At 51.3% G+C, this 14378-nt stretch overlaps 1 protein-coding gene across 4 annotated transcripts in view; it reads right to left on the bottom strand.

The window, feature by feature from the left end:
- The window catches only part of slc12a7b (solute carrier family 12 member 7b), a 41227-nt gene that overhangs the window by 10519 nt on the left and 16330 nt on the right, over positions 1–14378 (bottom strand). For all 4 annotated transcript variants that reach the window (XM_084703249.1, XM_084703246.1, XM_084703248.1 and 1 more), the window contains exons 2-9: positions 6000–6094; positions 5250–5384; positions 4398–4544; positions 2439–2493; positions 1542–1672; positions 1183–1424; positions 809–1020; positions 52–219 (exon numbers count right to left, since the gene is read on the bottom strand). In XM_084703249.1, the coding sequence (XP_084559375.1) occupies positions 52–219; positions 809–1020; positions 1183–1424; positions 1542–1672; positions 2439–2493; positions 4398–4544; positions 5250–5384; positions 6000–6094 (1185 nt within the window). The remainder of the gene's footprint in view (positions 1–51; positions 220–808; positions 1021–1182; positions 1425–1541; positions 1673–2438; positions 2494–4397; positions 4545–5249; positions 5385–5999; positions 6095–14378) is intronic.

The raw sequence follows: 14378 nt of genomic DNA, 5'->3' as shown, positions 1-14378 counted from the left end.
AGGAGGTGTGTGTGCATGCAGGAAGTGAGGAGGTGTGCGCAGGAAGCTGACCTGTGACGGAGGGGAAGTAGATCCCCACCAGCAGGGTGAAGAAGGTGGTGATGTCGTTGGCCACGTAGGGCAGGTACATGTCCTGGGAGGTGTCTGCTGCTGGGACAGAGTCCAAACGCTTGTTCTCCACCAGCATCCCCAGGGGGCCATAGTCCGCCCACATGTTCTCTGAGAGGGGGAGGAGGGGGAGAGAGAGAGAGATGGGTGGGGAAAGGAGAGAGGAGGGAGAGAAGAGGGGAGGCATGCAGACGCAGGGAAAGAGAGAGGGAGGAAGAGAGCGGAAGGGAAAGAGGGGGAGGGTGATAAGAGGGAGTGAACCGCGTTACTCAGCAGGTTCCCATGGCTGGACCGGTAACTCCCCATCTGGGAGGAACACACAGGACGGCCAGGGGCCTGAGCCACATCCTCCACTGCTCAGGACTCGTTATGGTCACGAGCTGTTTCAGATCTAATCAGGTTTCTGTAAACCTTCCTGACGTGGGCTTTCCTCTCTGGAGAGGCTGGGGAGCTGGGCGAGAACCTCGCTCATGTGGAACACAAAACAAAGCTGGGTGGCTACGAGGCGTCAGCGCAACTGAGAAGAAATTAAGTGCTTCAATTCAGATCTTCAGACTCCTACAGCTGGACGGCTGTGAAGGGCCCAGGTTTAGTGGGAACATTGGTGGGGACAAACATGAGCTTAACGTAGCTAACCAGGACCAGGTCTAAAGCTAGCTGCCAGCTACGTAGCTAACCAACACCAGGCCTCTGGCCTCACCTTGGATCACCCCGCTGGTGAGGCCTGGGATGCCCTGGATCTCGGTGACGTTGTTGAAGAGGAAGTACTCATTGCAGGTGGCGTTCAGGTCAGCGCTGTCACAGAACAGCGCCCACAGCTTGGTGCTCACGGTCATGTTGTCAATCTCCTCCGTCTTCAAACACTTGTCAAAGTTGTGGTTCTGGAGCGTGCGGTTCCCCAACAGACAGACCCTGGGAGGAGAAGGGAGGGAGACATTCAGAGTACAGAGAATCAGAGGTCAGTGGTGCACAGTGGGTTACAGTACTTTGGTGTAGTCATTGTCTCTGACTGTCTGACTGAGTCACACACACACACCCACATATGAAGACACACAGACACACACACACACTCACGGCAGGTCGGGTGGCTCAATGGCGGTCTTGATGACGCCGGCGTAGATGGCGAAGATGGAGAGGATCACACAGGCGAGGAAGACGAGGGCCAGCTTGTTGACGTACTTGACCCCGACGAAGACCACCAGCGACATGAGAGCCAGGCAGCACGTCCCGTACACACGCATGTTGTTGAGCAGGGCTTCCACCTCGTCCTCCTTCTTCTCCGCCACGAAGATGGCGGCCTTAGGCACTATGTAGGTCTGGGGGAGGAGGGGGAGGGAGGGAGGAGAGGGAGAGGAGAGCAAGCACACTCAACTCAAGGCACACACATACAAACACACACTGGTCGTGACAAAAGCCTAGAGCAGACAGCCCACCAGGAGAATCTCAATGGTTCCCAGGATGTACATGGAGCCAGCGAAGGTGGTGCCCAGGAAGAAGCACAGCCCGACCGCCCCTCCAAACTCTGGACCCAGAGACCTGGAGATCATGTAGTACGAGCCTCCCGCTGGAGACGAAGAGGAAGAGACACCGCCCGTCACCAACACCACCCAACACAGATATCTACATTACCCTACAGCCCGTCACCAACCCCACCCAACACAGATATCTACATTACCCTACAGCCCGTCACCAACCCCACCCAACACAGATATCTACATTACCCTACAGCCCATCACCAACACCACCCAACACAGATATCTACATTACCCTACAGCCCGTCACCAACCCCACCCAACACAGATATCTACATTACCCTACAGCCCATCACCAACACCACCTAACACATATATCTACATTACCCTACAGCCTGTCACCAACACCACCTAACACAGATATCTACATTACCCTTCAGCCCGTCACCAACACCACCCAACACAGATATCTACGTTACCCTTCAGCCCGTCACCAACACCACCCAACACAGATATCTACATTACCCTTCAACCTGTCACCAACAACACCCAACAGAGATATCTACATTACCCTACAGCCCGTCACCAACACCACCCAACAGAGATATCTACATTACCCTACAGCCCGTCACCAACACCACCCAACACAGATATCTACATTACCCTACAGCCCGTCACCAACACCACCCACCTCCTTCTACAATCTCTACATGACATGCCATTACCCAACATTATCCAACATTCCCCTCCATTATCTTCCATTTCAAACACTACCTCCATTCTGTTGTTATTGAACATGCTTTATTACAGTGTGTAAGCAGCCAGGGGCAGCTGCAGCCAGGTGAAGGTGAGTCCTACCTGGCACCACTCCGTTGGTAGCTATGGCACTCATGGAGATGGCTGTCAGCATGGTCTAAAGGGAGAGGAGGGGACAGGGTTACCAGACCACTCACACTACCGCACCACGGGATTCCTGAACCTAGAATACATGGAATTTATAGAAAACAAATCACAGGGAGTTAATCCTGCATTGAGCCTTTAACAGGCTCTTAGGAGGATTATGAATCTTGGGGAACACAAGTGCAATGGCTCTGTAATAGATACGGGCTGCTGTACAGTGGGATCCCTGACTGTATTGGCCAGTGTTTAGCCCGTTTTCTAGGATATATTTGCATCTGGCCCTGTTACCTAATACGTCTGGAGTGAAGAGAGAGAGAGAGGAGAGACGAGAGAGAGGAGAGACGAGAGAGAGGAAGGAGAGAGAGAGGAGGGAGAGAGGAGGGAGAGAGAGGAGAGAGACTAGAGAGAGGAGAGAGAGAAGATAGAGAGAGAAAGGAGAGAGAGTGTGTCCTTGGGCCAACAGAACGGCATGATAAAAATAAACCTTTGTCCCCAGCTTACTGTCCTTTGCTTCCTGCCTCCTGTTCCCTACGTCCTACTTTGTGTCCCTTGCTTCCTGCATTCACTTTTGTGCTTCCTGTCTCAAGTCCTCAGCTTTCTGTCCTATGATTCGTGCTTCCCGTCTCCAGCTTACTACTTCCTGTCCTCAGCTTTCTGCCACCTTTCAGACCATGAGCAGAAGCCAATTAGCCAATTAGCATGAAAACCCTCTCACGGCTGAAGCACTAAGCTGCAGTAGACATGTTTGGCAGCAGACATGTTTAGCCTGCGTAGGTCAGGTTCCTGGTGTTGATGGGTTGATACAGAGGACACACTCAGCACCACCACTCTCCCTAACGAACCAGACAGACACCATGAGTCTGAACATGTCCTGGCTTGGCTGTTGTTTCTACCTCTCCATGATGACTGATATTTAAACCCTGATGTACGAGACGAGAAGCCAACAGAATGGTCACCATGCCTGACTGCCCGGCCAATCTCCTTTACGGCCCGCTATGAACTTGCAAGGCCATGTCGACACATTTCCTCAGCTGGTTTCCAGCCAGGTGTCTGGGAGCGTACGGGCCCTGCCAGGTGTCTGGGAGCGTACGGGCCCTGCCAGGTGTCTGGGAGCGTACGGGCCCTGCCAGGTGTCTGGGAGCGTACGGGCCCTGCCAGGTGCCTGGGAGCGTACGGGCCCTGCCAGGTGTCTGGGAGCGTACGGGCCCTGCCAGGTGCCTGGGAGCGTACGGGCCCTGCCAGGTGTCTGGGAGCGTACGGGCCCTGCCAGGTGTCTGGGAGCCACAGCAGTACAGATCTGATCTCTCAGCGAGCAGCCAGAAGTCCCACTCCTCACAGCAGTACAGTCTCTGTGTGCTCGCCATCCACTTCCTCCTCTTTTAAACTGTCTACAAGCAGAGTTAAGATCACCCTTCTTTGAGGTTGGTTATAAAATACAGTCCCCTTTGTTTGGAGAGGATGGAGAGATAGAGGAAGAGAGGGAGAGATAGAGGAAGCGAGGGAGAGAAAGAGAGGAGGGATTAGACTGCAGGCTGCCAGGTGCTTCCAGAAGTGCGAGCTGTGGTCCATCCAGCTAAATATAGATCAGACCCAGACAGACTGGCCAGCTCTCTCCCTCTCTGTCTCCCTCCCTCCCTCTCTGTCTCCCTCCCTCCCTCTCTGTCTCCCTGTCTCTCCCTCTCTGTCTCCCTGTCTCTCCCTCTCTGTCTCCCTGTCTCTCCCTCTCTGTCTCCCTGTCTCTCCCTCTCTGTCTCCCTCCCTCTCTGTCTCCCTGTCTCTCCCTCTCTGTCTCTCTCTCCCTCCCTCTCTGTCTCTCCCTCTGTCTCTCCCTCTGTCTCTCCCTCTGTCTCTCCCTCTGTCTCTGTCTGTTTCACAAGAGGGCTGTAGAGGGCCTAGAGGGGCTGGTGGTGTACTCACACAGGAGCAGCACATGAACACGATGGCCAGAGATCCCATGATGCCGGCCGTACCAACGATCCAGGTGAGGCGCAGGAAGAGGATGACCCCCAGGATGTTCTGCAGGCAGGGCAGGTACACCCCCATGAAGGTGCCCATCTGGGGGCTCTGGAGAGGAGGGGGTGGGTGGGGGAGGAGAGGAGAGGTGAGGGTGAGGGAGACGGGGGGGTGGAGGGGAGGAGGGAAAAGGGGGAGAAGAGGGGAGGAGAGGGAGAGGGCAGGAGGGAGAGAGCAGGGAGAGAAAGAGGACATTTTAAAAAGCGAGGAAGAGAGGAGGGAGAGAATGCATTTTGAAACAACTCAGTATCCATTCAGCGTCTCCTGAGCCTGTTCTTCTGTTTCATCCCCTGGACAGTGACACAGACAGATGAACCTCGATGCACTTCCCTCTGGCAGTGGCCCTGTTCTTAAACAAAGTTAACTGATACATTCCCCTTCTGTTGTAACTGACTCATACCAAAGCAGACGTTTGTAAATAAACCCTGAGTGGACACACCCCTTAAATAGATCCATGCCAGAATATTGTGACTGTACTGGGAACATTCCTGTCAGCAGAGAGATGTTTCCCATCATGCATCTGTCTCCCCGGGTGCTTACAGATCTCAGGAAGTGAGAAGCTGCAACTCACTGCCTCTTCATAGTTTCACAGAACAGACCTTCTCACCCAGTTTGTCCTTCTGAAGTCAGAGAGCTCACCCATGTTTGCTCTGGTCAATCACCCCGTTATGCAACGTCCACTCCGCCATTTGATAAATAAAACACTTTGTCCCCCGGTCCCCAGGACGGGGCGATGTCACCTTGTTGCTAGGTTACCTTGACAGCCTTCTTCTTGGCGGGGCCCTCGTCGTCATCGGCCTCCTCGTGCTCCTGCGCCCCCTGGGTCAGGTTGGTGTAGTTGGCCAGCTTGTTGAGCAGAGACGACACCATGGGGTTGCTGTCCATTTCCTCCTGTGAGACCAGAACAGGATGTTACATCATACAACCTCACAAAACATCATAGACTAGAATACATCACACTCATTATAATACATCCTAACATGAGGTGGGTACAGCTCTGTTGTCATCCATACTACATAGCTGTTGCCTGCTATGTTGTAGGAACATAATTGTTCAGGATGACTTTGTGTTACACGGTGCACATATAATAAATTAATCACTTTGACTTTAAGCGGTGGAGCATTTGAATGCAGATCAAAAGGTTGCAGGTTCAAATCCTCCCCCTGAATGGCTGCTTTGGATAAAAGCGTCTTTAAAATGAGTTAATTGTAAAATGGGTCAGCACGCAATTACGCAAAAACAAATAGCTTCATGGCTGAAGTGGATATTCTAAACTTCATTTAAAAGTCAAAAACTGTTGGAATAGCTTCGTTGGACTAAGATCAGCAAGAGCAGTAAAAATAGAATTCACATCCCACAAGAGTATTCCTAGGAGTCAATGGAAGGCATTGCTACAGTACCGAAGATATGTGGTCAGCCAAATGGCTTGGTTCTTTCACAAGGCCTTCTACTCAACCCAGAGGTATCTCTGCTGAATAAGGGAACTGTGAGTGTCTGACAGGTTACCTCGAAGAGAGCCATGTTCTTGCCATCGTACAGGTTGCCTCTGTCGTTGTCAGTGTTGTGGATGAAAGGACTGCTTTCCTTCGGGTTGCCATCGCCTGTGGGAGCAGAAGAGAGGAGGTTTCAGAAGAGAGGAGGTTTCAGAAGAGAGGAGGTTTCAGAAGAGAGGAGGTTTCAGAAGAGAGGAGGTTTCAGAAGAGAGGAGGTTTCAGAAGAGAGGAGGTTTCAGAAGAGAGGAGGTTTCAGAAGAGAGGAGGTTTCAGAAGAGAGGAGGTTTCAGAAGAGAGGAGGTTTCAGAAGAGAGGAGGTTTCAGAAGAGAGGAGGTTTCAGAAGAGAGGAGGTTTCAGAAGAGAGGAGGTTTCAGAAGAGAGGAGGTTTCAGAAGAGAGGGGGTTTCAGAAGAGAGGAGGTTTCAGAAGAGAGGAGGTTTCAGAAGAGAGGAGGTTTCAGAAGAGAGGAGGTTTCAGAAGAGAGGAGGTTTCAGAAGAGAGGGGGTTTCAGAAGAGAGGAGGTTTCAGAAGAGAAGAGGTTTCAGAAGAGAGGAGGTTTCAGAAGAGAGGAGGTTTCAGAAGAGAGGAGGTTTCAGAAGAGAGGGGGTTTCAGAAGAGAGGAGGTTTCAGAAGAGAGGAGGTTTCAGAAGAGAGGAGGTTTCAGAAGAGAGGAGGTTTCAGAAGAGAGGAGGTTTCAGAAGAGAGGAGGTTTCAGAAGAGAGGAGGTTTCAGAAGAGAGGAGGTTTCAGAAGAGAGGAGGTTTCAGAAGAGAGGAGGTTTCAGAAGAGAGGAGGTTTCAGAAGAGAGGAGGTTTCAGAAAAGAGGAGGTTTCAGAAGAGAGGAGGTTTCAGAAGAGAGGAGGTTTCAGAAGAGAGGAGGTTTCAGAAGAGAGGAGGTTTCAGAAGAGAGGAGGTTTCAGAAGAGAGGAGGTTTCAGAAGAGAGGAGGTTTCAGAAGAGAGGAGGTTTCAGAAGAGAGGAGGTTTCAGAAGAGAAGAGGTTTCAGAAGAGAGGAGGTTTCAGAAGAGAGGAGGTTTCAGAAGAGAGGAGGTTTCAGAAGAGAAGAGGTTTCAGAAGAGAAGAGGTTTCAGAAGAGAGGAGGTTTCAGAAGAGAGGAGGTTTCAGAAGAGAGGAGGTTTCAGAAGAGAGGGGGTTTCAGAAGAGAGGAGGTTTCAGAAGAGAAGAGGTTTCAGAAGAGAGGGGGTTTCAGAAGAGAGGAGGTTTCAGAGCAGAGCTGCTTCACAGAGGATGAGCTGAGGAGAGCAGAAGAGAGTGTTGAGCCCAGGCAATGGAACACAGGACACAGGGGTCATACAACCAGAAGCCCTTCTGTTCCTAAAATACTGACACATCCTACTGTGCCTCACAGTTTATCCAATGTGTTTATATATTAATAATCCAAACTCTCAAAAGTAACAACTCAAATGAATACTCCAGTAGTGAAATCAATCCGCGTCAGGAGAGAACGTCACAGGATATTCATCACGTGGCATGCCGGTTCATCCTTCGCTGCCTGAGACAACCGCCTCCGCACATTCTGCCAACAAACTGTGATCCTCAGAGCACCTTGACCCCTGCATTCCCCATCAGCACGCGCTGAGCAAATGTTTTGATTGAGCAGACAGCCCCCAAAACTGGGGTTAACATACCAGGACCCTGGGCTGGATAGACAGCCTTGAACACAGGGGTTAACATACCAGGACCCAGGGCCGGGTTTATTAACATTGTCCCTCTCATCAACACTGCCGTGTCTCTACACTTGTAAAATACTATTAAGACACCTGTAAAAGGTGCGTTAGTGATTCAGACTTGTTCATTTGTACTTTGTGAAGCGTTACATTTGATTTGCAGTCAGGTTTTTCCCCCTCCTTCATGGATGACTTTTGCCGCTTCATGCAGCTGTGTTTTGAGTAAGAGGCTTGCGGCTCTAAGCCGAGTGGTAATCACGGAGAAAGTCACTCTGTCCTTGTGTGTGTCGGGTCTTTAAAGAGGAGAGGGTTGTAAAAGAAGAACAATAGGTTTAGGCAGTGTCTGTGTGTGTGTGTGTGTGTGTGTGTGTGTGTGTGGGGGGGGGGGGGGGGTCAGGAACAACAAGGTAGAGACCCGAGCGCAACTCTGATGAACGCAGCAGCACGCCACAGGTCAGCCTCTCACAGGTCTTTCCTGACGCTAAATCCAAACGTTGTGAAATCCTCTTTGCGGTGGCTGTCTAATGCAGTCCTGTTCAGGTGCTGTCTAATGCAGTCCTGTTCAGGTGCTGTCTAATGCAGTCCTGTTCAGGTGCTGTCTACTGCTGCGAGTCCTGTTCAGGTGCTGTCTAATGCTGCGAGTCCTGTTCAGGTGCTGTCTAATGCTGCGAGTCCTGTTCAGGTGCTGTCTAATGCTGCGAGTCCTGTTCAGGTGCTGTCTAATGCTTTCCTGTTCAGGTGCTGTCTAATGCTGTGAGTCCTGTTCAGGTGCTGTCTAATGCTGTGAGTCCTGTTCAGGTGCTGTCTAATGCTTTCCTGTTCAGGTGCTGTCTAATGCTGTGAGTCCAGTTCAGGTGCTGTCTAATGCTTTCCTGTTCAGGTGCTGTCTAATGCTTTCCTGTTCAGGTGCTGTCTAATGCTGTGAGTCCTGTTCAGGTGCTGTCTAATGCTGTGAGTCCTGTTCAGGTGCTGTCTAATGCTGTGAGTCCAGTTCAGGTGCTGTCTAATGCTTTCCTGTTCAGGTGCTGTCTAATGCTGTGAGTCCTGTTCAGGTGCTGTCTAATGCTGTGAGTCCTGTTCAGGTGCTGTCTAATGCTGTGAGTCCTGTTCAGGTGCTGTCTAATGCTGCGAGTCCTGTTCAGGTGCTGTCTAATGCTGTGAGTCCTGTTCAGGTGCTGTCTAATGCTGCGAGTCCTGTTCAGGTGCTGTCTAATGCTTTCCTGTTCAGGTGCTGTCTAATGCTGTGAGTCCTGTTCAGGTGCTGTCTAATGCTGTGAGTCCTGTTCAGGTGCTGTCTAATGCTTTCCTGTTCAGGTGCTGTCTAATGCTGTGAGTCCTGTTCAGGTGCTGTCTAATGCTGTGAGTCCTGTTCAGGTGCTGTCTAATGCTTTCCTGTTCAGGTGCTGTCTAATGCTGTGAGTCCTGTTCAGGTGCTGTCTAATGCTGTGAGTCCTGTTCAGGTGCTGTCTAATGCTTTCCTGTTCAGGTGCTGTCTAATGCTGTGAGTCCAGTTCAGGTGCTGTCTAATGCTTTCCTGTTCAGGTGCTGTCTAATGCTTTCCTGTTCAGGTGCTGTCTAATGCTTTCCTGTTCAGGTGCTGTCTAATGCTGTGAGTCCTGTTCAGGTGCTGTCTAATGCTGTGAGTCCTGTTCAGGTGCTGTCTAATGCTGTGAGTCCTGTTCAGGTGCTGTCTAATGCTGTGAGTCCTGTTCAGGTGCTGTCTAATGCTTTCCTGTTCAGGTGCTGTCTAATGCTGTGAGTCCAGTTCAGGTGCTGTCTAATGCTTTCCTGTTCAGGTGCTGTCTAATGCTTTCCTGTTCAGGTGCTGTCTAATGCTGTGAGTCCTGTTCAGGTGCTGTCTAATGCTGTGAGTCCTGTTCAGGTGCTGTCTAATGCTGTGAGTCCTGTTCAGGTGCTGTCTAATGCTGTGAGTCCTGTTCAGGTGCTGTCTAATGCTGTGAGTCCTGTTCAGGTGCTGTCTAATGCTGCGAGTCCTGTTCAGGTGCTGTCTAATGCTGTGAGTCCTGTTCACGTGCTGTCTAATGCTGCGAGTCCTGTTCAGGTGCTGTCTAATGCTGCGAGTCCTGTTCAGGTGCTGTCTAATGCTGCGAGTCCTGTTCAGGTGCTGTCTAATGCTGCGAGTCCTGTTCAGGTGCTGTCTAATGCTGCGAGTCCTGTTCAGGTGCTGTCTAATGCTGTGAGTCCTGTTCAGGTGCTGTCTAATGCTGCGAGTCCTGTTCAGGTGCTGTCTAATGCTGCGAGTCCTGTTCAGGTGCTGTCTAATGCTGCGAGTCCTGTTCAGGTGCTGTCTAATGCTGTGAGTCCTGTTCAGGTGCTGTCTAATGCTGTGAGTCATGTTCAGGTGCTGTCTAATGCTTTCCTGTTCAGGTGCTGTCTAATGCTGTGAGTCCTGTTCAGGTGCTGTCTAATGCTGTGAGTCCTGTTCAGGTGCTGTCTAATGCTTTCCTGTTCAGGTGCTGTCTAATGCTGTGAGTCCAGTTCAGGTGCTGTCTAATGCTTTCCTGTTCAGGTGCTGTCTAATGCTTTCCTGTTCAGGTGCTGTCTAATGCTTTCCTGTTCAGGTGCTGTCTAATGCTGTGAGTCCTGTTCAGGTGCTGTCTAATGCTGTGAGTCCTGTTCAGGTGCTGTCTAATGCTGTGAGTCCTGTTCAGGTGCTGTCTAATGCTGTGAGTCCTGTTCAGGTGCTGTCTAATGCTTTCCTGTTCAGGTGCTGTCTAATGCTGTGAGTCCAGTTCAGGTGCTGTCTAATGCTTTCCTGTTCAGGTGCTGTCTAATGCTTTCCTGTTCAGGTGCTGTCTAATGCTTTCCTGTTCAGGTGCTGTCTAATGCTGTGAGTCCTGTTCAGGTGCTGTCTAATGCTGCGAGTCCTGTTCAGGTGCTGTCTAATGCTTTCCTGTTCAGGTGCTGTCTAATGCTGTGAGTCCTGTTCAGGTGCTGTCTAATGCTGTGAGTCCTGTTCAGGTGCTGTCTAATGCTGTGAGTCCTGTTCAGGTGCTGTCTAATGCTGTGAGTCCTGTTCAGGTGCACACGCATATCGCTGAGCTGTGTTTGCACATGGGAGGGGCAGGTTAATGAAGCAGGTCAAGTAAGAAAAACTACGAGTCAGTCAGGGTGAAATAAGGACCTGCAGGCCTGCGCTCTTCCAGTTATGAGTGAGGTAAGGAAGAAACATCTTTGTCCTCTCGTGAAAAATCTACATCTTGTAAATATAGTTTTTATTTATCTCTATTGGTGCCAATCTTGGGCCTCTGAAAGAGATGAAGTTCAAACACTGCAGTATACCATGTGTGTGTGTGTGTGTGTGTGTGTGTGTGTGTGTGTGTGGCATAGAAAATCCCCATGATACTTGGTCCAGATTTAAGTACCAAGGACAAGATGAAGGCCTAGTTACCAGATCTGTGTACATCTCCGCTGGGTCATTCAGACCTCACAAGGGTCAGCCCTTTATGAGGTACCCTGCCTAGAGTCCTGGTAATACATCCTATCTATCACCGAGAGCAGTAGTAGAGAGAAGAGAGACAGGAGAGAGGAGAGAGACGGAGAGAGAGAGAGAAAGGGGGGAGAGGAGGAAAGGATGAAAAAGAGAGAGATGCATACAGGCAGAGTAAACCGGACTGTGTGTGAGTGGGGTGAGGAGAGAGAGAGAGACAGAGAGAGAGACAGAGAGAGAGACAGAGAGAGAGACAGAGAGAGAGAGAGACAGAGAGAGAGAGGGGGAGAGAGAGACAGAGAGAGACAGAGAGAGAGGGGGAGAATGCTAACACACTGCAGAGCTGCAGGGTAGCTAACAAGCTGCAGAGTAACTAACAAGCTGCAGAGTAACTAACACGCTACAGAGCTGCAGGGTAACTAACACGCTGCAGGGTAACTAACAAGCTGCAGAGCTGCAGGGTAACTAACACACTGCAGAGCTGCAGGGTAACTAACACACTGCAGAGCTGCAGGGTAACTAACACGCTGCAGAGTAACTAACACACTGCAGAGCTGCAGGGTAACTAACCCACTGCAGAGTAACTAACACACTGCAGAGCTGCAGAGTAACTAACACACTGCAGAGCTGCAGAGTAACTAACACACTGCAGAGCTGCAGGGTAACTAACACACTGCAGGGTAACTAACACACTGCAGAGCTGCAGAGTAACTAACACACTGCAGAGCTGCAGGGTAACTAACACGCTGCAGAGTAACTAACACACTGCAGAGCTGCAGGGTTACTAACACGCTGCAGAGTAACTAACACACTGCAGAGCTGCAGGGTAACTAACACGCTGCAGAGTAACTAACACACTGCAGAGTACCTAACACACTGCCGAGCTGCAGGGTAACTAACACACTGCAGGGTAACTAACAAGCTGCAGGGTAACTAACACACTGCAGAGCTGCAGGGCAACTGGAGGAGGGTCCATGAGAGACGAGGACTGTGTGGAATTATGACAAACCCATACTTTCTTTATCACACTTCATTATTGTGGATGTTTGACTCCTTGCTTTGGGCTGGAATGGGGTGGAAGCTGCAACCTTCCAGGTCTGGATCTGCTGCGGTTAGGTTACACCTGCTTCTACGACGAGTTCCCTGTGTCACTGCTACTTCAACTGCGACCGAGACGTAACCATGACGTAACCATGACGTAACCATGATGTAACCATGACGTAACGAGCACAAGCTCAAACATCCCTGGGAGATGAGACGACCCTCACGCTTCCAGACTCATAACTCACTGGGATACGGAGGTGATCAATGCTCACGCTGAATGTTGACAAGATCGTTTTAAAAGGTACTGCTACCAAGACCCAGAGCTAAGCTTCAAGTGTAGCAATCACAACTACACTGTGTGTTTCTCTGACCACTTTCTGGTGAGCAGAAACCATCACCACTCAGAAACACCCTAACCCACCAGCCCCCACCAGGCCCCACCAGGCCCACCAGCCCCACCAGGCCCCACCAGCCCCACCAACCCCACCAGCCCCCACCAGGCCCCACCAGGCCCACCAGGCCACAGGCACTGAGTGGGAGCCTCAGGTTGAGAGAGCAGAGGATCGCTAGGCCGGGCCAGGTGTCTCGGTCGCTATGGTAATAAATGGCAGCATGGCCTATTTATACCCACTAATCTTCCTGCGGTGACACTGCTCTAAGCTGGCTGGGCTCAGCCCTCAGCTCCACGTTGAGCTGGAAGAGTCAAGAAGCACCAGCCAACAGATCCCACCCAGAACTCCCAGAACCCCCCACCCAGGCCCCCCAGAACCCCCCACCCAGGCCCCCAGAACCCCCCCCACCCATGCCCAGAACCACTTCACCCCCCCCCCCCCGCAGCACCACCACCTCCCCTGCCCCAGGGGAGGACCACAGCCCCCAGACACCCTCAGTGCTGCTCACACCATAGAAGAAGACTACTTAACAAGCTGACACGGAAATGAGAGCGCATTCCCACAGCTGCCAGCTTTTGCTGTGCGTTGCTGCTGTCAAAGAAGCCGTCAAGAAAATGAGGGAAGGTTGAAAAATAACGCAGGAATCAAGCCCGGAAGCTTGATGCATATACGCACACAGAAAACACCTAGCTCTAAAGTACAACTAACAACTTAAGTAGCTGACGTGCCCAGGTTAGCCAGGTATCAGCCGGCCAGTAGTGAGCTGGGAGAGGAGTGGGATCTCACTTACCCCTGGGTCGAGAGCCTTCCCCCTGCTCCATGCTGGGGGGGTAGAGCGGCAGGGCGAGGGGGGTCGCCGGGGGTCCCAGTGGAGGAGTCAGAAGGCTGCTGAGGTACGCAGCCGGTCGCTAAGCAGCCGGTCGCTAAGCAGCGCGCTGTGTGTGTGTGAGGATCAGATACTCCACGGTGTGTGACACAGGGAGGACGACAGAAGCATCTACTCATCACATCCTCCCTCCCTCCCTCCCTCCCTCCCTCCCTCCCTCCCTCCCTCCCTCCCTCCCTCCCTCCCTCCCTCCCTCCCTCCCTCCCTCCCTCCCTCCCTCCCTCCCTCCCTCCCTCCCTCCCTCCCTCCCTCCCTCCCTCCCTCCCTCCCTCCTTTTGAGCTTCTGATCCCTGAGCTTGTGTGAGCGTACTCTCTCTTTCTCCCTCTCTCACACACACACACAAAGGGGAAGAGCTGAAACAGGGAGGGGTAGCGTAAAGGGAGCATGAAGAGAATGCCTGAGAGACAGAGAGAGAGAGAGAGAGAGGTTAGAGGAGAGCAAGAGAGATGCTGGAGGAGAGAGAGACAGAGAAAAACAGAGGTTAAAGGAGAGAGATGCTGGAGGAGAGACAGAGAGAGAGAGGCTAGAGGACAGAGAGAGGCTACAGGACAGAGAGAGAGAAGTTAGAGAGGTAAAGGAGAGACTGACCGTGATCATTATTAACCACCAATGATGCTTTTACACTTCCAAACAAATTAAGTCTATCACAAAAAGCACCTTGTGCTGCAATTCTGGTATGAAATGTGCTTTATAAATAAAGTCTTCCTTACTTACACATTCCCACCCATATCATGGAATAAGACACAGACAATCATGGACACAGTTACGACTATCTACCCTCCAAAAATACAACTAGCTAGTCAGAGAGCTAGGGCTAGCAGTTAGAATCTTCCCACCTTCCGTGAACAGGCTCTCTAAGCACACGCAAGCAGTAATCACTTAACCAGATTAAGGAAAGCTCGTCCTTTTTATAAAACAGACCGTGGTGCCAT

This window comes from Hypomesus nipponensis, chromosome 8, assembly GCF_054491055.1.
Source record: "Hypomesus nipponensis isolate SF chromosome 8, ASM5449105v1, whole genome shotgun sequence".
Lineage (NCBI taxonomy): Eukaryota > Metazoa > Chordata > Actinopteri > Osmeriformes > Osmeridae > Hypomesus > Hypomesus nipponensis.
The sequence above is the reverse complement of the archived record's forward strand: the minus strand, read 5'-3'. Positions and strand labels throughout refer to the sequence as shown.